Source organism: Falco peregrinus, chromosome 5 (genome assembly GCF_023634155.1).
Source record: "Falco peregrinus isolate bFalPer1 chromosome 5, bFalPer1.pri, whole genome shotgun sequence".
NCBI classification, from domain to species: Eukaryota; Metazoa; Chordata; class Aves; order Falconiformes; family Falconidae; genus Falco; species Falco peregrinus.
The window spans coordinates 7994674-8017594 of record NC_073725.1 but is presented as its reverse complement, the minus strand read 5'-3'; the positions used below and the strand labels follow the sequence as shown (position 1 = coordinate 8017594).

Genomic DNA, 22921 nt, shown 5'->3' with positions numbered 1-22921 from the left:
ATGTTTTATTCCTGTTTCACATTTCTAGGCATATTTCAGATTGATCACCTTTTCTTCCTACATTGCCCTGACATGATCTAATAGTCAGTGCCAGTTTTAGGCTCATCTTTCCAAGATGTGGGTTCACATAATACTTCTGCTTCAGCTGGTATGGATGACGGAGCATGTCTCCAGTTTTTCGCCTTGTACTGGACCCCCAGTGAAAAGCCTGGATCCCCGGCCCATTACCAGGCTTAATTAGAAACCAGAGAACTGTCACAAAGAGCAGCCTAAAACACCGAGCGCTCCACTTAATCTTCAACGTTCACATCAGTCTATTGCAGTTTTCCTTGCAAGAACTGTCCCATACTAGGTGGTGCCCTGCAATAGCTCACATTCCTTCAGGATTTTTAATGAAGGACCAATGCCAAGCAAATGGCAAATTCACCGGATCTCCCCCAAACCGAAGAAAGCGAATCTTTTTGATTAAGCTGATCTCGAAGGTATGCCAGCGACCCATGCCTGCCTTGCAAATGTGTTTGTCTCAGGTGAACCACTACCGAGTTGCAGAAAATCGCGCGCAGGGAGGCGGGTTACACCACTTCCCAGGACAGGCAGCCCCGGGGCGGCAGCCGGCACCTCCCCGGGCTCCGCGGGCGAACAGCAGCGCCTGGGGCTGCCTCAGAGGGCCCGAACACACGGGGAAACTCCGCGCTCCGAAAAGCCCTGGCGCCCTTCTGCCGGGGCTCGCTGGAGGCAGGCGGCAGCCGAGCCGCGCCTCGGCCCGCGACGCGGAAAGCCCCGTCGTCCCCCCCCTCCCCTTCCCCCGGCGGGCCCGGCTCCCCGGGCACCCCCAGCCCCGCCGCAGCGGGCGCAGGCGGCGGGCGGCGCAGACGGCCCGGGCTCGCGGCGCGGAGGGCGCCTGCGCGGAGGGGGCCGGGGCGGGGGGGGCGGTGCCATCGCGCGTCCCCGCGTGCGGCCCGGGAGCCCTTCCCCTTCCCTTCCCCGGGCCTCCCCCACCGCCTCCCCCTGCCCCGCGTCCCTCGCAGGGCGCCGGGCCGGCGCGGGGGTCTGTGTGCCGCGCTGGGAGGGAGGGAGGGAGGCGGGGAGGGGGAGACAGAGAGAGGCTGAGCCAGATCTTCATGCCACTGCAGGCAGCAGCAGCAGCAGGTAAAACCAGCCCCAGAGCATCTGCTCCCCTTAACCCGCTTGCCCCCCTCCCCGCCGGCCGCCCTGCAGCCACCGTGCGCCGGCCCGGCCCCCGCCGAGGCCTTTCCGCGGCGGCGGCGCCTGGTCCCGCCGCCCCCGGCCGTCAGCGGGCAGCAGCGGGGCCGGCAGGGGCGGCGAGGCCTGCGCGCACCCGGCAGCCGCCGCCGCTCCTCGGCCTCCTCGGGCTCCCAGCCCCAGGGCTGCCGGGCGGGGGCCTGGTGCCGGCCCGGGCCGTGCTGGGGCAGGTGCGCCCCGGCAGGGCTCTCTGGAGGCAGCGGCCGCTTCTGGGAGGGGAAAGCAGGGGGGGAGGAGGAGGCAGGTTTGTCACAAGGTTTCCCTCTCTGGATTTGTGGCGGTGGTGGTGGCGGCGATTCTGGTGGCTGAAGAGGGAAGTTAAGGTCTTCATGGGTTTCCCCCCGCCCCCCCCCCAGGCCTTGAAAGACTTATTAGAATCTTGGTTTCCCTCCACTTTTCCTGCCCCAGCGCCTCTCTTCCTCCCTGCTCTCACCTCTCTGACTCAGTCTGTGCTAGCTGCCCAGTATATCGCCATCAGTGGTAGATGTTTCACTATCACACTTTTTTTTTTTGTTGTTTTTGTTTTTCTTCCTTTATGATACATTAGTTCATGTGGTATACAAGTCCGGATTTCAGTTCAGGGACTGCAGTGCTCACATCTTAGCTGTTTGAGAGTTTTATACTCTTAGGTTACTGTACCATACCCATTAGTAGTTTAGTTTAGCTACATGTCCTATGGTGTTACGCATCCTGGGGGCTTTAAGTCTGTTTTTAAGAAATACTTGTTCCATCCTATTGCCGTAGCATTACTTTACTGGTTTATATGTGTGAAAGTGGTATTTATGTGGAAGAGTCATGTTCCAAAGTCTACTGGGATTGCACTCGGGAGACAATACTCTTCTAGTTCTGCCACTAGGCTCCACAGCATCTATGCACTGCTTTACTTTCAGTAGTCCTGCTTATTTTTCCCTTACAAAGCACTCTGAAACTTGGTTAAAAAGCACCACATAAGAGAAGTATTTGGTTTTGGACCAATGAAACTTCATTAAAGTTGTTGTTTGTCAGTTCTGTTACTTGCCACACACTAATTCAGCTGCTTCCTGATTATACCTTCTTTGTGAAAACTAAAGCTTCCAAAATGTATTCTAAATAAATATGGGCTGATTATTGGTATTGAAAATGTTTTTAAGAATTCATGGGTCATGAAACATACAGTTAAATTAATCCTAGATCCCACCTCTCTCTGAATCATCATCCATTGTTACATTTGCAGCTTGCGGGTTGCAATACTGTAAGATTGAAATCTAGGCAATAAGAAAAAGATATTGTTTGTGGATGATGATTTCAGTTTTTGAAACCAGTCCTTTTTTTCCCATAAATGTAATAATTGTCTGATTTAACAGAACTGTGAATCATCAGTTGTCAAACTTCTCTTTTACTGACACGTGGCCCGTGTACAACCTAAATGCTGCTGTCCCAAAAGTCATATGTATATATATAATGGTAGCGATTACTGGAATTGTTACAGTTAAGGTTATTCAGACTGTCATGTAAACACAGAATTAGACACAGCGTACTCCAAAGAAATTGTTGAGTTTGTAAACTTTTTTGTATGTTTTCTTACCTGAAATAGATAACTCTGCTGCTGAGCCAACAACGGGAGCTTACCCTTGTGTAAGCTGTGAACCTACACGTAATGAATTTCAGTGCATAACAAAGTATGAGACACTGAGCCATTACTGTTTTTACATATGAAGTGCATACTGTGAAGGCAGTGCATTTTTTTCCCCTCTAGATTTTATGATGGCTTCATAATTTAGCTACTGCAGATATGGTAAACTCCTGTGAAAACTGAACATTTCAAAAGATACTAATGGCATCCTTTTGTTAGTGAGATGAAAACTCAAGTCTGTTCTCCATCTTTGTGGATGGGAAGTTGACCAAGTAAGGCTTGTACTGTTAGCTTTGCTTAACGTTTAAACTGACAAGTGAAACATGCAAGAACCTTATTTCACCACCTCAGAAATCTGAGGAAAGCCACAGACTTGATTTTTAACAAATAGTTTTTCAGTTTCTGCAGCAATATTAGCAAAGTTTACTTGTCATACAGAAATGGTTCAGAGCTTTTCTTAAACTACTGTGCCACCTGTGAGAGTGGCACTTGCCTTTGAGAAATGTGAGACCATTCCTCTTGCATTTTTCCTTCTTTGCCTTAGTGTTGACTTTACTCAAATGTTATTATTTTCTCTTTTGTTTGCATTTGCATCTTTTGGACTTTGGTACCTTGTATTAATATGCAAGAACAATGTGATTTGGTGGAAATGTGTTACACATTCTCTGCCTGCCTGTGATTTATACTAATGTAGCGATCATCTTTCCTGTCTCCAGGTTGTTCTTGCTATTATTACTTCATTTTTCACTGGGGAAGGGCTATGCAAAGAACTGTTTTACACTTTGCCCTGGAAGGTATGCTGTTGACAAAGTTTTAGAAAGCTTACTTTGTGCTCCATCTTTAGGATTTTTATCTTAAACTGTTAGGTATGCTGCTGTAATTGACAACAGCTGTTCCTGAGAATTGTGGAGGGTAGACAGTTTCTAAGATAATCAGTTCCTAGTCCATTTGAGGCTTTGTTGATTAGCACGTGTAAGAGCATTTTGGATCAGGAGCCAGTGATGTCTGCAGAGTGCAAATGTGGTATGTTATCTAAACTGTTTGACTTAGACTCTACATGGCTCTGTACTACATAAGCTATAGGTTTTGTGTGCTTTTTCTTCTAACCCTGGAAAGTGCCCAAAGCAGTTGTCTGTAGTCTATAAAGTAAACACAGTTCTTTGGCTGAGTTGTGCTCTCAGAGGAAGAAGGCTGTTAAACATGATAGAAAGAGTTGCTTGCCTGTGTTTGGTTGCTACATTAGTGAGGCTTAAATGCACTATTTTTGATCTTCAAAAGAAGGGGTATAGGGAAATGCATACCATTTCCAGTTTCTAGGAAGGTTACTACTGTGGTCTGTGTTTTACTTAAGAATATTTTTACCAGTTACCCAAGTGTGAGGTTTTTTTTCTGATGTCACAGCTTCTGTGACCAAATACTTTTAAAAAAAAGGACATGAAAATGATGCAGAGTTTGAGGTCCCTGTCATACTGGATATAATCTTAATCTGATAATTCACATTCTTTTTATTGATGTTGAGTGGAAAAAAACCATGATTGCTCTGAATCTTGTGGGACTCTGTGTGTGACAGTCTTTGAGGAGAAATGGTTGACCATATTTATGACCATATTAACTCTGAGAGTTAAGGAGTAAGAGCCAAGCTGGCGCAGTTAGTCAGACTGCACCCAGACCTTGAAAATGAACAGTCAACGTTTAGCGTATTTTGGCTAAAGGTTGATGAATTACCAAACAGAATAGAAATGCCTCTGTTAATGATTAGATGTAGATTTCCCAAAAGCACTGAGTCGTAAGGTGACCTGAAGTCTGCTTGGAAGTAGTTTGAAAATAATAGGAAGAATCACTTGTTACTGATGTAGAACTGAATGCAGCAGAAAATAGACAGTATCATGGTATCCGGTGTTCTATTGAAAACCCCCCGATATTTTCTTTCTGTAGTATTTAGCTTGAGGAGCTTTTTGTTCTGCTAATGGGCTGGCAAATTGTTACTTTAGGTTTATTAAAGAACCTCATTATCACACTACTAACTAATCTACTTGTGTGTTTGTGAAAAGTTCATGTGGTCGCATAAGTTGACTTGCATTTAGTACTTTATCATGTAGTGGTGCATTAGAGTAGAGATCAAACATATCTTAATACATGAACATTTTACCTTATATATATTACAGCGTCAGTTTTTGTGTCAATGGGTTTGTTTTCTGAACTTCTAGTTGGCTAAGTTTTGGTTTGTTTTTTTTTGTTTGGTTTTGTTTATTTTTTTTTTAAGTACTTAGAATCTACCATTTACTTCTCTGGATGACTTGTTTCCACCACACATCTTTACCACTATTTAAAAATAAGGCATGCAGTTGTTGTTTGAACACATTTGAATGCATCTGTCATTCACTGGTTCTTGTTACCTTGTTTGTATCAGACTGCCTTAAAACTTCATCTGTCCCTTTGATACCGTATTTTCACTCCTCTGTGTGGTGGGAGTCCCTAGCGTTTAAAGGCAGATACAGATTTTTAAAAATGTAGTTTTAAAAAAGCATCAATAGCTCATAGCTTTGCTGGGCTGACTGCTCTAGGACTCTTGGATAGGTTTAACGAGTATGCTGATTTAAAATCTTTGTGTCTCAGTGTTTTTTAACATCTGATCTGGAACATCTGTTTAACAAATGAGTTGGAAAGAAAATCAATGTGATGTGATACAATTATACCATTTCAAGTCTTTCCAAGTATAAATTGAAATTATTTATTGATTATTTTTTATCTTTCCTTCTGATTTTTAATACTTGTGCCACCTCTGTCTAGTCATGGGCCTCTGCTGTTAAGGTGTTTGTTACTGACTCTCTTGGCTGTGTCATACGTGGATGTTTTATGTTTCTCAGTTGCTACACTCCATAACTCTGTTGATGGTGATCCAGCCTCCCCTTTTCTACATTGTTGATCCTGCTTTTTATTTTTTTTTTTCACACTTGCTTCTTTTTTCAAAAACATTGGGGGATTTGAATTACTAGGATGAACTGTAGCCAAAATTGTCCTGTTTGTTAGCTGTAGAATTGCCTGACCATAGATAAAAGCCCTCTTAAGGAAGTTTTCATTTTCATTTTTTGTATCTAAAGAGTTTCCTTCCCAATTAGTTTTGTTTGTAACTCTTTTCCCATTCAGAAGTTTTGAAAACTTAGCAATATGACCGTGTATGTGTATTGTATGTTTACAGAGATGTCAGTAATCTCTGTCTGGCTATGTAATGTGATCATGATCAGTAATTCTTAGGCTATACCCAGTTTCTAGTCCAGTGACTTACTTATTTTTAGCTGTTATAATGGGATATATGATAATTTCTCTGTTTTGTTATGGTGAGTGCGGTTAGAAAACCGTTGCTAATGATTTTTAAAAACCTGATGTTTTTACTGTTGGCGGTTTAAGATCCTGAGATACTAGGTTTCATTATTAAAGATTTCAGTTTGACATTTTTCTTTCAGTGCATTACAAATACAAGCTTACAAAGTAAATCCTACTGTTCTCTAGCTTGAGCTGATGTCTGTAACAGACCTCTACTGTCACCACCTTCTGAGTGAGCTGTCTTGTTTAACTCTTAGACCCACATGTAGTCAGTATCCTTTGGTTCTAAACTATCACGTAACGAACATCTGAACAATGTTTCCTGAAACAGGCTTGTGCCTGCTTGATAATAAGTGGTATTTTTATTTGATCTCTAGCTTTTACACAAGTGGACTTTTGGCCTTTTTCCTTTGGGGAAGGAGTATAGCTGTGTGATGTGTATTGAGAACAGACATGAGTTTTGGGAAGGTGTGGAACTTGTTGAAAGGTTTAAAAAAATCTTTCTAGAACTGTAGAAGTGCATTTTTGCCATTTAGACTTCACTCTGACATTACCATAAGAGTCGTGCCTGGCATCGGATGAATTGCCACCCAGGCTGTTTTGTCACTTACAGTGGTCAACAACAGGTGTTTAAAAGGGAGTTACCAAAAAATTCCGGTTGTGGAATAATTGCTGTGCTGTGGAGCTCCTCAAATTCTTGTCAGTACGATGCTGATCCTGAGTGTTCTTCCCTGTAGTGTTTTTCTGGTTGATATGTAATTTTATATAGGTGGGCGTTTTCATTATCCATGGAAATATGTACTCTTTTTACAGATTTTGCGGTGTTGTATTTATAATCTACCTTCTCAATGTCATGCACAGCACTCCCTCCTGAATTGTTGAGTAGCTTGAAGCTCAGTAGTTGCCTGAGCAGCACTGATCATTATTTCTTATCTACTGTGCTCTAGATGTGTCAACAACAAATTTGATTTGCCAGCATGCTGCCCATTTACTTACATTTTTTAACGTCATTAATCTCACATGGTGTTGATGAATATGATCATATTCTGGGTCCTGAAATTTTCCATTAGCACTGGTGGATGTGACCAGTGGCTCCTGCATCCTGTATGATGTGGCTATACACACTTTTTCCTCCAACCTTTGTTTTTTTCCTTCTGTCATTGTTCACAGCAAGGCAACATCTATATCTGAATGAAGATCTGCCTATATTTTGCTGATTGAAACTTGACATGTTGCAGGGGTGAAAACTGTTGGTATCTTTTCTGATCTTCCCCAACAGATTCTTTTTCAAAATTAAGTTTATTTTTTTAAACTGTGATTTGTTTTTCTTTCTCCTCTGCTTTAAAAGGCCTTGTCAGTTTCTCTTCTGAAAGGGCAGTGGGAAGCCTGACCTCTTTTAAAAGTAGAGACTTTTAAGCCTGGAATGGTGTGTTTCATGTTTATTTTGTAATTGTTATGTCAGCATGCTTGCCACAATGTAAATCTGTGTAAGAGGCAATTCAGTGTCAGGGTGGTACTTGGACTTCTTTTACCTTTTTGACTAAACTTTATCTGGAGTATTCATGATTCACGTTTGTTAGTTTTGTAGAGCCTTTCATCTATAAATGAAAACAGCAATAATAATTTTCAGTGAGAGGGAAGCAACTTATTCAAGGCCAAACAACAACTCAAAGGGGAAGAGCCAGTCAGAACCCAGATTTTATAATATCCCATCACAGCTAAAACAGGAGCACACTGCAAAATATTTAATCACACAATTTAAATAAGCTTGTTAAATGGGAGAAGTGAAAAGTAATATAAACATTTTAAATAGTAGCCTATGTGAAAGAAAGTTGAGAAGTGAAAGAGTAGATACATCAGGAGAATAGTACTAATGCTTATGGGACAAATACAAGGAAACACTTGGTATACTTCTCTTAATGTAAATCTGATAGATTATTTGATAATTGTGCTGGGGAGCATAATGGGGTTAGGAATTTCTTTCGTGAGAAGGTGGCTCTCAGCTGATATTCATGTTTGTTTTGCGTGTCCTGCTTCCTATAAAACTTGTCTATACTTTCAGCATGGTGGCTTGGACACCTGTAGCATATACAGCCTGTTATTTCTATTGGAACCACATATTTAAAAAAATATATGTGGGAGCCTTGCTTGTTTTCCAGTTATTTATGCATCAGTAGTATAGTCTTTCCTGCTTTAAGCCTGACTCATTTTTAATTTACATCATTTACATGTATGCCTATGGTGCTAATAAATATATCCAGTTTGGGGAAAAGTTAAAAAAATTCAAACACATAACTGTGCAATTCTTTTATATAGGGGTGTGTGTGTGTGTGTGTATTTTTTTGTAGACTGAAAACTAAACATGGTGCTGCTTGTGATGATACCTTTTAAAGTTTGTTATACCCCATAATCTTGATGTACAATGTGTTAAGCAGTCTAGGCTAATATGCCAAAGATATCACCTCCTTTGGTTTTCACTGTAGATTCACATTTTTATGTAAAGCTTATACTAGTTATAGCCCGCCAATTTTACTGCTTTGTGAAAATGTAGCAGATAATATTGAAAAGAGTCTTTTTATTTGAAGTGTGCAGAAATCTGGATTCCTGTAAATTTAATTTTTGTGGCTGGATGAAAGAACAGTGGTTGAGCACAAGTAGAGGAAAGTGCAACAAGCAGGAAGTTTCTGACTTCCTGTAATCAGAGGACACTCATGTCCCAGTCAGTGGAAAGGTTTCTTCCAAACACACCAGTCAGTTATATATATTCATTGTGCACAAAAAACATTTAAAGCGTTCAATCAAAAGCCAATGTCTTGAAAGCTAAAAAAAAAACCCTAGCATTTTAGATTAATAGAGTGGGTGAGTTACAGTTATGAGTTGTTGCATTTTTTTTAAATGCATTTTTTAAAGAATGCAGCTAGTTAGAAGAGATGAAAATGTTTTATGAATGAAAGTAAAGTTAACCTTTTTATTTGTGAATTTACTTCACAGTTTTCTGGGGAGATATGACAGAGTGAAGTGTCCATTGAAATTTTTTTTTGCTACGTTGTGTATTACTACAAATAAGTTCTTTTTGGGCAGTTCTCCTTTCAAATGAAAAAAAAAATAATTAATATAATTGTTCCTATATAGCATTTCTGAAAAATACTGTAAGGAATATAAATATTTTGCACTTGGAACTTTTCCTTTTTTTCACAGGGTTCCCTTCTGTAGTCAGGATGGGTTTAACTAGTAGAAAGCTAGTTTGGTTTTTGGATTTTTGCAGTGGTCCCGACTCTCATTTATTATGCTTCCCATGAGTCTGGATTTGAAGATTACTCAGGTGCAAGATGACAGCTGATGTTCGACTGCAAGTCAGGGAGTTGGAAAGTGGTTTAAGGGATAGAGGTAATGAGATACGTATAGGGCAGGATGTACTTCTCCATTTCCAGCTGATTACTAGCTGTTTGTGGCCCCTTTCATACTACAGATTTTTCAGAAATTCAGTGTATATGGACCCCAGCAGTTTGCTGGTTGCTTTTGGTTTCCATCTTTGGTCAGTGAAATTTATTGATTTGACACACTCTCAAGATAAAAGGTCAAACTTCAGTTTGCAGAGATGGAAAAGCTGGCCAGTCTTCTCTCTCATATTACTTTTGTCTTGAGTCTTAGGTATGTTCTTAGGGTGAAGTGAGAGGAATTCTGTACCTGAGAAGAAATGAAAACATATACTGAACAGATACAAGTTAATGCTAATTTTCAGTAACCATATCTGATGATGTCAGACATATACTTGGTGCAGTTGTGTTGCCTTTACCCAAAAATGCAAAATCCATTTATCACAAGGTTTAGCCCTTGTGAAACAGTGGGGAGGAGCAAAGGACAGTAGCAGCAGCTGTCACTGGACATAGCTCCATTTTGATGTAGTGCATGACTGGAATGGATTGAGGTACACATACAGAATGACCAAGTGGCACGATGAGCTGTTGCAAATCCAGTGGAGATGGTATGTTACTTTAATGGCACTCCTGTGCACACTCTACAGCCACATTGATTGGAGAGGGTCCTAATTTGGTTTTAGTATGTTTACATGTTTTTGTTCTGGTCTTTAGGGATTTTAGATAAACTGTTAAAGTTCTTGTGTCATAGAGTCATTTAGATCAGAAAAGACCTTTGAAATCATCAAGTCCAACTGTAAACCCAGGATCGCCATGTCTGTCACTAAACCATGTCACTGAGCACCACACCTATGCGTTTTTTAAATACCTCCAAGGACGATGATTCCACCACCTCCCTGGTAGTCTGTTCCCATGCCTGATGGGAAATTTTTTTTCCTAATATCCAATCTAAATCTACCCTGTTCTAAATTGGAGGCCATTTCCCCTTGTCCTGTTGCTAGTTGTTTGGGGGAAGAGATGGACACTCACCTGCCTACAACCTCCTTTCAAGTAGTTGTGGAGAGCAATAAGATCCTTCCTGAGTCTCCGCTTCTCCAGACTAAGCAATCCCAGTTCCTTCAGCCACCCCTCACAAGACTTCTGCCCTCCTTTGGACATGCTGCAGCACATCTAAGTCCCTCTTGAAGTGAGGGGCCCAAAACTGAGCGTACTATTCAAGATGTGGCCTCACCAGTGCTGACTACAGGGGGATGATCACTGCACTGGCCTAGTCCTGCTGGCCACACTGTTTCTGATACAAGCCAGGATGCTGTTGGCCTTCTTGGCCACCTGGGCACACTGCTGGCTCGTGTTCAGCCGGCCATCAACCAGCACCCCCAGGTCCATCTCTGCCAGGCACTTTCCAGCCACCCCTCCCCAGGCCTGTAGTGCTGCGTGGGGTTGGTGTGAGCCAAGTGCAGGACCCAGCACTGAGCCTTTATTGAACCTTGTCCAGTTGGCCTCAGCCCATAGGTCCATCCTGTCCAGATCCCTCTGCAGAGCCTTCCTGTGCTCCAGCAGATCAACATTCCCCCCAGGTTGGTGTCATCTGCAGACTTACTGCAGGTGCACTCAAGCCCCTCATCCAGATTGTAAATTAGAATATTAAACAGGTCTGGACCCAATACTGAGCCCTGGGGAACATCACTTGTGACTGGTTGCCAACTAGAGGTAGCTCCATTCACTATCCACTCACTGGTCTCTGCCATCCAGCCATCTTTTAACCCAGCATGGAGTACACCCATCCAGGCCATAAGCAGCCGGTTTCTCCAGGAGAGTGCTGTGGGAAATGGTGTCAAAGGCTTTACTAAGGTCCAGGTAGACAACATCCACAGCCTTTCCCTCATCCCTCCCTAGGCAGATCATCTTCTTGTAGAAGGAGATCAGGTTAGTCAAGCAGGACTGGCCTTTCCTAACCCCACGCTGGCTGGGCCTGATGCCTTGGTTGTCCTGCACATGCTGCACAATGGTGCTCAGGATGATCTGCTCCACAGCCTTCCCTGGCTCTGAGGTCAGGCTGACAGGCCTGTAGTTTCTCAGATCCTCCTTCCTGCCCTTCTTGTAGATTGGTGTCACATTGGCTAATCCAATGTCCAGTCTTCTGAGACCTCTCCAGTTTGCTAGGATTGTTGATAAATAATGGAGGGTGGCTTGGTGAGCTCCTCCACCAGCTCTCTCAGTACCTTCAGGTGAGTACCATCTGGCCCCATAGACTTGTGCCTAAGTGGTGCAGCAGGTCACTAACTGTTTCCTCCTGGACTGTGGGGACTTCATTCTGCTCATCCTCATCCTGTCTTCCTGCTTAGGGGCCTGAAAACCCAGAGGGAAGCTGGTCTTGCTATTAAAGACTGAGGCAAAGAATGCATTAAGTACCTCAGGAGTATAGTAGAAGAAAAATATGTAGTCCTATGTATAAGTCAGTATTCAAAACTGGCATATGCCAGGAACTAGAGCATGCTGTTGCTGTTTCATAGCTTCTGGGTGAGACTAGATTTTTACATTAATTTACAGTAATAGTGTATGATCAGTCATGGTTATAATTTCCACTGTGAGTAATTTTATCTGAGAAGAGGGCAAATGTGGGCTGAGTGAACATCATTTTACTCCTGTAACAGTTTACCCAGATTGAGTCTACCAACATACTTTTATCCCATGCTACAATTTTTGTAGGTTGACTGGAGTCCTTAATTTTCTAGAGCTGCTATTATTTGTCATTTAGTCCATAAGCATGTTAGACACCTCCTAATACAGATAGTCTTTTGCCAGTGTTTCAAGGTAGTTTTTTCAGTATCTCCCATTTTCTAGTATGCTCAGAAGCTCCAGACTCACACCATCCCCTTCCAGAAGAAATGAATCAATCTAGCTCAAGCAGTATGAGGTTGAGAAAGAAGAATGGCCAGGTAGAAAATGGGTAACTAGGGCTTAAACCAGTGGGCTGAAGAGGAAAACCTTCAATATAAAGCTTATTAATTGGCATTGAATAGCCTTTTTTTCTTTTTTTTTTTTTTTCCCTTTCTTTTAAACACTGTGTTTCTTTTAGATCCCTCTTACTCGTTTCTCTGTAGTCTCTCTCTGCTCTAGTGCTTGCTAGGACTTTCCTGAGCAGGAAGAACCTAGCATAATTCTAAGATTCCACCTTCTGGAAAAATGAAACATAATGTGTCTTGAACCATTGCTGGCCATTCTTCTTTTTTATTTTTTTTACAGTGTATGTCTCGACACTTTGTTTGCCTGAATTTTTTGCATTTCAGGCTCCTCTTCTTCTTTGTTTTCAAGCCATGTCTAGGTCCAGCGGGAACAGATGTGATGGTAAGATAGTGTCACATGTGGGTTAACCACAGTAGGCAGCTAAGCACCACATAACTGCTTACTAGAAAAGAAATGTGGGCAAGGAAGAACAAATCTATTACCAATAAAGATACAGTTTTAGATATTGAAGCAGGTTGTATTGGCTAACAGTGTTTGTGGGAGTAATGGAAGACACATGCTTTTACAAGGGTTGCCTTAGATTATTGTAAAATGATATTCAATGGTAAAGATGCAAATAAAAATAATGTAAAATTGCTGATGAGAGGCTTGATCATTAAAGACAGCTCTCTTTACAGTTGTTGAAGACTTTGTCAACCATTTAGATGAGCATTTTAGAAGTTGCACACTGTGTAGATTTGATTGGGAGGCAGTTGGATAAGTGGGAAAAATGATGATTTTAGATGTATAGTCAAGTTGATGCTTACATGTATAGATCTTACTAAAAGCAACAATAACAAAGTTTCAGATGAGATGGGAATATATTGGAAGATGAAGAGGGGCTGATGAAGATCACCTCCCCCTTTCAAACCTGAGTAATGGAAAATGGTGACAAAGATGTATTTGATACTGAGAGAGAAAAAGCAGTTGAGGATTTATCATTTTTCTCAAATATTCAGTTTGATTTAGAAAGGTATCTCTAATAGTATATTACACTAAGCTGACACAGTTTCTGATGTGTTTGGTATACTACCTGTACTTTCTCCTCTAAAAATCAAAAACTTAAGTTGCCAGCAAGTCTCTAGATTGCTAGTATTGTATTTCCACTAATGTTTCTTACTCACCCTGACCAGACAACTTCTAAAATTATTATTCAGGTTAACTTCAGAGGTAGCAGTTTCATTTTTTCAACATGATAGTATTTATCTTTCAAAGTCCTGAGTTACAGTTTGCAATGATTTCATCATTGAAGTGTCCTGAACTGACAGCAATAAATTAACTGCCATTTCACTTGAGACTTATTGCTGTCTACAGTTAAGAATTTTGGTTGGTGAAATGTTATGGCCATGCCAATTTTATTTGTGTTCATTTTGCCTAGTTTTGAAGGAACAGAAACAAGCGTCAATTCCAGAATTCTGTTGTAACAGCTAGTATAGGGGTTGTCATGATTCATTGCTCTGTCTGTTTGTAGCATCCACTGGTTACTACGGCTTTCCATGTAGTACCTTCTGATATGCTAACCTCTTCCCTGTAACTTGAGATACATTTCTGTACTTTCACTGTCTTTACAGAGTGTTTCAAAGTATTTACTTTCGTAGTCTGTGCCACCATTGTGATATATTGACTTGAAGACACAGGTAAAGAATTACAGACAGTGAAATGAAATTGAAATGCAAGCAGACTTTTTAATCACATGTACATGTAAACAAATGAAAAAAAGATAACTGACATCTGTCATCTTGCATAGGTGAAAGACAGAAGGAGAAGCTCTCTCTTCCACACTGGACATTTGCTGTGATAACTTCCTCTCAGAACTCTAGCTCTGCCATCCAGCCTCTTTAGTGTATCTGAAGTGGACTGTCTTAGAGCCAGAGCTCAAAGTTCAACTCTCTGCTGTAAGCTTTGTCATCCAGGACAGTTGGTTACAGATCATATGACTGCACCAAGCTTTGCTGGGCATTCATGTGCCCATGGGTGCGTGTAAATTAACAATAGTTCTTGAAAGACGAGTTATTTTATTAATAATACGACGAAAGAAAAAACAAATAAACCCCCAAACTCCCTGTGTCCTCAGACGACCTGGTCTCTTGAGAATTATTTTGTGACTTTTCTAATAGAAAAGGTCTGACATTGAGTGTGGAATAGCTGCCCCTTGTTAGTGACCCAGCTGCACCTTGATGATGGAATGGCATAGATCTATCTGCTCTAGGTCTAGAGGGAATGACAGTGATAAGGTGAGATTAAAGCTGGACTTTTCTTTCCCTATGCCCAATTAAATCTTCATTTGAAATGCCCTTCTGCAGAAATACGGTGAGGAGGGGCTGCACAGTGTCTGCCCTCTTGTACACATTGTCAGATCCTGCCAAGTGATATTTGGCAGGGAATGTATAAGGAAGTTTCTGTCACCAAAAGTAAGTGAAGAAAACTCAATACTCTGCTGGATGTGAATGGTTACATCTGAATTTAGTCCCAGTCTGTTGACTGGGTACAGTGGAAGTCTTAGATGCTGACCTCTACACAGCTTAATCACCTTGGTTTTGTTTGGCTGGATGTCTCCAGCTCATGTTTAGCCCAAAGCTGAATTCTCTTTTTGCTTTAACTTTTGTCTTAATACATCTGATCCTCACACTTTAATGTTCAGTAATGCTTGTGTAAAGTCAATTGATAATGTATTACTGACTAAGAAAAACTCTTCTTATTCATTTAGTGAAATACTCGTACAAGGCATCATGCATCTTTGACCACTCAGCTGTGGTGGATCTGGGTGTATATGCTTGTGTCACCCAGTCTGTCTTGGTTATGACAGTTCATGAAATGCATTTCCAAGCGCCACCTGTTCCCTTAATTCTGTAATGAATTAAAAAAAAAAATAAATTTGGGTTTTGTTTCTTTTTTTTATTTTATTATATTTTTATTTATATCTCATTAAGATAGAGTAGATACTGGGAGATTTTCAATATTTAGTCAGTGTAAAAGGTGCTATGTATACATATAAGCATGTTGGAGTTCTAAATAGGATACATAAACCTTATATATATGTATATATATATAGTAAGCAAATTATCTTCGCTTTCAGTGGATCTTGATCCTAAGGAAGTGTCTGGAGCATTCTGGCCAGAAAACAGCTGCTGTTCCTAGAACAGCACTGAAGTGTGCATGCATGGGAAAAAAACCAGGAGAAACTGTTCTGTGATAGTTCACCATGCAAACGTTTTTCTCCCATGCTGGTGGTGCTGCCTTAGTCTATCAGAAATTTCCTACAGTCCTACAGGTGGACTATATTTACTAAAGTCTACTTGATAGGCATTGCTATCTTCAGTGACTGATTTGTGGAGAAAGACAACGTTACAGCAGCTGGTCTTGTATTACAGTTAGGGAAATGGTTCATTGTTAGACATGGACTGTGAGAGCACATCAAATTTTGAAATATGCAGAAGTAAAAGTAAATTAGATTTGTATTTATTAGGAACTTTGTATTTTACTTCTACAGCTCACTCACTTGATCAGGTATATAGTCATCAAACTGAAACTTTGTTTGAGGAGTCTGTAGTCCAGCATATGTGATAAAGGAGGGCGAGTGAATAACCAGGGCTTTCAATGGTGACCCAGACTAATAATTAGACACACAACTGTTTTCGTAATCCTCAAATGACATAGTCTTCATGTTATCTTGTCATGTGACTAGAAGATAGAAATGCAACAGATTTATTTTTATGTTTAAGATCACATGAAATGTGTTTTCATAGTGCAACTCTTTTGATTGTGAAGGTAAACCCTCATAATAAAAAATGTTAAAGAATTTAAGGATACATTCTCTAAGTTAATGTATTTTGCTTCTGTAAATGTACAGGAGGTTGGGAAGTACAGGATATAAAACTTACATGGACATTATTCCTGCTGTTTGAGGTTGACTTGGCTTCATATTTAGATTTTGGACTTCAACCGATTTCATTAGTTAAGCTATATTTTTTTTTTTATTAAGTATTGCTTGCAATGTGTGTGTGTAATTTTAGGGTGAAAACATCTATGCTTAAGGCACTTGTCTTGAGTGCCAACATTTGGCAGGTACAGGACAACCATGTGATGAGGCCCAGCCAGCAGGGGTTTACGAAAGGCCAACTAACCTGATCTCCTTCTATGACAATGTGACCTGTTTAGTGGCTGAGGAAAAGGCTGTGGATGTTGTCTATCTAGACTTCAATAAAGCCTTTGACACCATTTCCCAAAGCATTCTCCTGGAGAAACTCACTGCTCATGGCCTGAATGGCTATATTCTTTGCTGGGTAAAAAACTGGTTGGATGGCTGAGCCCAAAAAGTGGTGGTGGATGGAGTTAAGTGTACTTGGTGATGGGTCACAAGTCACAAGTGGTATTCTCCAGGGCTCAATATTGGGGCTAGTTCTGAGTATTGAGTGCACTCTGCAGTAAGTTTGCAGACAAGGCCAAGCTTGGTAGGAGTGTTGATCTGCTGGAGCACAGGAAGACTCTGCAGAGGGATCTGGACAGGATGGACCTATGGGCTGAGGCCAACTGGACAAGGTTCAATAAAGGCTCAGTGCTGGGTCCTGCACTTGGCTCACACCAACCCCACACAGCACTACAGGCCTGGGGAGGGGTGGCTGGAAAGTGCCTGGCAGAGATGGACCTGGGGGTGCTGGTTGATGGCCGGCTGAACACGAGCCAGCAGTGTGCCCAGGTGGCCAAGAAGGCCAACAGCATCCTGGCTTGTATCAGAAACAGTGTGGCCAGCAGGACTAGGCCAGTGCAGTGATCATCCCCCTGTAGTCAGCACTGGTGAGGCCACATGTTGAATACAGTTTTGGGCCCCTCACTTCAAGAGGGACTTAGATGTGCTGCAGCATGTCCAAAGGAGGGCAGTGAAGCTGGTGAAGCATCTAGAGCACAAGTCTTATGAGGGGTGGCTGAAGGAACTGGGATCGCTTAGTCTGGAGAAGTGGAGACTTGGGAAGGATCTTATTGCTCTCCACAACTACTTGAAAGGAGGTTGTAGGCAGGTGGGTGTCCATCTCTTCTCCCAAGTAACAAGTGATAGGGCAAACAGGTTGTGCCAGGGGAGGTTTAGATTGGCTATTAGGAAGAGGTTGAGTCAGCATCCTTGGAGGTATTAAGAGACATGTAGGTACGGTGCTTGGGGCCATGGTTTAGTGGTGGACTTGGCAGTCCACATTAGGTTAAAGGCTGGACTCTGATCTTAAAGATCTTTTCCAACTGAAACTATCCTACTCTATTCTATTAAAATGAAATGCATATTTGTAAATAGTAAGCACTCTGGATAGGTAGCCTATGCCATCTCTTTCTGGCAAGCATGTGAATACATGACGTTGGTTTACTGTGAAGTATTGTGTGTGATGCTGTACATTACTGAAAACAGCTTTAACAGTAGCATAGAGAATTACTTCAGTGCAGTTTATTTTTTAAACCTAGTTTGCTTCTTCACAGCATATATTCTTTGGCTTTTTCTAGCATTTCAGAGGATTTCTGTTGTCTTGCTTTGCTATTCTGAAGGTATTTGTCTCTGTTACGGAATTTAATTGATCTGGTGGGGTCAGAGGAATTATCTGCCTGTATGTTTTTGCTGCGTGTCAAACAATACCTTGTTATCATTATGAATTCTTGCATAAAATGCATAATAAAGCACTGGTATGGCTAAGTGAAATAATGCATTACTTTCTGGATGCCTGCTGAGTAAGCACTTAGTTCATGAAGTCCAGTGTTGAAGGCCTGTGGTTCTGGATGCTTAAGGTTTGTTCCAGGAAGAAAATATTGGTCTGTACTTACCAGTTCTGAGTGACTTCACTGTTGATGTCAGTGATGGAAAGACCTGCAGCTAAAAAAACTTGAACTCACCAATATAGTTATAATCAAGATAAATTTACTGGACGTGAGAGGTGGGAAGAAGAGGGTGTGCACCAATTGATTAAGTTAAGCTGTTGTCTGTCCATTCTTTCTGGCTCTGTTTCTAATAATTAACTGTTTATATCTGCTATTGGTCTTCTGTAGTGGTTATGGTGTCTGTGCTATGTTAACATTAATTTACTTGGTATGGGTTAAAATTTAATTTCAAAAAAAGTCATATCTAGAATTAAAAAGTAAACATTGATGAATATGATTTTTAATGAGTGGCAGCAGGAATCTTATAAATACACTGTAAAATTACACTGGAAGATACATTGAAATGGATCTAGTGAAGGTAGGCTTTTTTTAAATTAGAAATGTTTGTGAAGTCAGGATGGGCAGAATTATGTAGAACATCAGAGGTGATGCTGAGAATCAGGAGATCAGGAAGGATAACTAAGGATAAAATCACCTTTATTTGAATTAAGAGCATGAAAGAATGTATCTTAAGGCTGTTAGTCTTTAAACAGGATGAATTTTAGATTCTGATCTGTGTCAGTGAAGTGTTTTACCTTGAAGTCTTGTGAGTAGCAATCCAATTTCCATGTGAGTAATAAAATATGGATACTTTGGAGTTTAGTCAGTGAACAAATCTGAGCAATTGTTCAGATTTAGAGTGGAAGAAAAACAAGCATTGGTTAAAAGCTGGTTAAAACCTTAAAGTCCCTGTTAATAAGAAGTCTTGATACTGGAATTTAGGAGAGAGAAGGAAAAATAAATTAGTCAGGAAAACCAGTCCCATGGTTGTTCATGGGCTTGGGTCATGTACATTGGCCTTGCTGACACTTTTTTAGTCTGATTAAAAATTTCCAGAACTGATGACATAAAAAAAAATTAGTTGTATGGAAAAAAAATGAAAGGGTTCCTTACTGTTGGCTGCAGTGTTATGTTTGGCTTTGAAGACACTGACTTGTTTTACAGTTTCAGTCAAAGATCAACGCAATCATTTGAGCCTTGACTTTCTCTTTTAGGAGTCTGACAGAGCTGGCGGCATTTCCTTCTGTCAGGCTTTTGTTGTTTAAGATAACTCTTTGACTCACTGACACTGTAATGAGGAGTAAACAAGCCCTATTTCTTTGTGACAATTTGTAGTATGTTTCTAGTGGATTCTGAATTTAACGATATTGGTTTAACAGTTGTTAAATCATGTAGCTGTAGTAAGCTTCTTTACTAGTGGTAATTGTGTTGAGGAAATGAGTATCACAGCCCCACATGGAGGGATTTATCTTCAGATGTGAAGGGATCAGCTTCTGCCCTCCACTTGTGCCTGTCTGCTTGCTTCAGAATACTGTCTCCTCAGTTGTCCAATCAACTACATGAATGAATGTTCCAATACCTGGGCTTTAAAAATATGTGTCTGTCTAAGAACAGGTACTTGGCAGGGTTTAGAGGATAGGATGTTGCTGAGAAGTAAAGGTTTAAATTTCATGTTCTTTCTGTGATTAGAGAACATAGGAGTGGTGTCCCTTAAAACCATGGTAAGAATCAACATCTATGGGTACTGATCCTATCTAGCAGGTATATAAACATCTGAAGCCTTTTGGATCTCTCGTGTTAAAAAGAAGACAAGACATCGTGTCTTGTAGAACCTTTAATTAAAAAAAAAAACGTTAAAAAAAGGAAAAATACTGAATTCAAGATTCCTTTTTTTTTTAATTCTATATTCTAACTAAAGTGTTACCTTTGTTTACTTCTCAGTGGTTGGTGTCTATTCACTGTGCAATTTATTGTTCATTGATGACATTTTCGGCAGGCCTAGAAGTTATGATAATTAGGTAACAGGAGTTAAAGGAAAGTTACGTTGGCATAATTATTTGAGGAAATTTGCTTCTTGTGTTCCAAATTCCATATAGACTAAACTAAAGCATTATTTCAGTGATTTTTCAGTACTTCCACAAAGTCATTAATTAATGTTGAAACCTGTCATCAACAAGTGAAATTATGTATTCAGAATAGACAACAGGTTTACCTGCTTATTTACCTGAAAAATTATGAAGATTGGGTAGTTCTGGATATCCTTCACTGGGGTTTTGTTGTAAAGTTTTAGGTAAGAAAATAGTCTCTTTAAGGTAAGGAAAAGATAAACCTTTTCCTGTGCATCCCAAGGTTAATATATTGTAGTTGGTCTTAGGTAAATCAGCAATGCATGGTCCATGATTTGAGGTTCTGTGGACAATTTCATGCAGACCTAAGTTTTCCACTTCGTGAACAAAAAGAGCAGGAAGGGAAAAAATCTCAGATGGTTTGGAAACAGTGAATCAAGGAAGCACTTGCATGATGGAATGCTGGTGCCATTGCCAACAGTTTCTTTTTTTTTGGCTACTACCCCAGTTGATAGAGCACCCCTATCAGTCATGGGAGATCAGGTTCAATTAAAAAAGTCCTTTTTGTACCAGAGAATTATCTAGTAGCTATTACTCTGCTGGGTAATGACTGCTGCTGGAAATTTGGGGTATGACATGCTTATAGTCTCCTGTCTAATAACGTTTCCTGTTGTAGAAATTAGAAATTCACTGAGGCTACAAATGGAATTCAGAGAACCTACATGATGGGTGAAAATCATAACTGACGGAGAAAAGAGTAAATCTCAGTTTTTCCCTGACAATACACATTTTTATACAAAGTAAAGCACAGATAAGCGTGAGGGTGCAAATGGCTGCTCTCATGTAGAGGAAGAATTGGTTTCTCTGCTTCGTGTCAATCCTCAAACCACATGCACCTTAGTACAAGGAGGGTGCTACCTATTTTTAGTCATGTAATGACAAGTTTCTTTTTTTATTGCAAGGTACCTTTATAGATTGAATAACAGGTATCATGGTCGTTGCCAGACACCAATCAAATTGGAGGCTAACAAAAGCTGCAGCTCACGTATTTAATTTTCTATTCCATTGGTAATTGTGCTATAGGAAAGTGTCATATGTAGTTCATTAAACAGTTTCATTAATAATTTTAAACATAATAAAGGGAAAAAGTGCATCTGTATGTATGTGTTTAGTTGAATTAGCTTTAAAAAACATTGGTACAAGTATATTAATCATCAATTACTATAGATAGTGAATGTTCTATATGGAAGATAATGAGGGTTCCATTATTTAGAAGTGGCACAATGACAGACTTTTTTATTTAGTTGGGAAAAGTGATTTTGTTGTGTTAGCTCATATTGGAGCCCGACGTACCTAATCTGTAATGTCTAAAGAAGAAAAAGTAACAACTGTTTCTTCCCCATTTAGAAATTAGGTACACGGTTGCTAATCTGAAGCATTTTACCCAATTTAAGTCTAACGTGTAGAGTCCTTTTCTTCTTTTATTATAAGGACTTGAACTCGGTATCTAATTCCATTAATGAATTACTAAAATAGGCTCAAACTTTTTCACGTAGCAGTTAGAAAGGATGTGAGTGCAGTACTGTTACGTCATGTAAAAATATTCATTTTCTTTAGTGAGAGCTTTGCTTCTTGTTAAAGGAATGTAAACAGTGAACGTGCACAAAATGTATCAACTGAGTCTTTGCCTAAAATCAGAGTGGTTTTGAGTGTTCAAACTTAATTCAAAGATGTATTTTAATGCAGGCATAATGATATTATTAAGTCAGTAGTTAATGTTCTCATAATAACATTCTGTCATCTTTCAGGTACTTTATGTAGCATAGTATACTGCTATGTAACTTATTACCTGTAGGATTCCCATTAATGATCATTATCTTGAAAATCTTCTGAAATCCTCACAGTTGTATTTTCCAGTATCCTTTGTGTTTAGGTTGTCTTAATTAAGGAAAAAAACCCACAAATTAGTGATGACAAGGGACTTTGTTTTTCCTACTTATCACTGGTCTAGGTAACTTGTCTTCAGAGAACTAATGTCACAGATTTAAATACTGCCATTTAAGTTTCTGTTAGTTGAATCTTTCCTCCCCCTTTTACTGTTTTATAGTATGCTGGCAAAATTACAGCATTTTCAGCAATTAATCCATTTTTTTTCATACAAAACTGGTACAAATGAGAAGAGCCTTCTCATTCATCTGAGTAACTTACAGGACATAACAAAGACAGATGTGCTTTTGTGTTTTGCAGACCAGGTGTTTCTATCCTTTTATATTGAAAGGTGAGGCCCTGGTTTTTACTTCACTAATAACGTATTATACTATAAATCCAATAATCTCTTTGGGGATTTGAGTTTAAAAAGTGCTGCTGGTCTCGCTCTAGTCAATAAACTGACTTCTTAGCAGTGCTTGCTAAAAGAGGTGGCTATTTTATTGATGAGTATGGAAAAAGTGTATAGTCCAGTGCTTTGTTCCATTCCTCTAATTTATGACACCAGTAATAATAGATGATGAATGAGATATCCAAAACATTAATAAATTATCTTAAGAGGTGTACTAAGTCAAAGAGGAGACTAAGAAATAATCTCATATAATGCCTCCAAG

The 22921-nt window shown here is 40.2% G+C and overlaps 1 protein-coding gene across 3 annotated transcripts in view; it reads left to right on the top strand.

The window, feature by feature from the left end:
- Nucleotides 1-944: 944 nt before the first annotated feature.
- TBC1D5 (TBC1 domain family member 5) overlaps nt 945-22921 on the top strand; it is a 326048-nt gene continuing 304071 nt past the window's right edge. For 2 of the 3 annotated variants that reach the window (XM_055806534.1, XM_055806535.1), the window contains exon 1: nt 945-1149. In XM_055806534.1, coding sequence (XP_055662509.1) covers nt 1122-1149 — 28 coding nt within the window. In that variant the 5' untranslated portion in view covers nt 945-1121. The remainder of the gene's footprint in view (nt 1150-22921) is intronic. The other variant, XM_055806536.1, reaches the window with a different exon arrangement.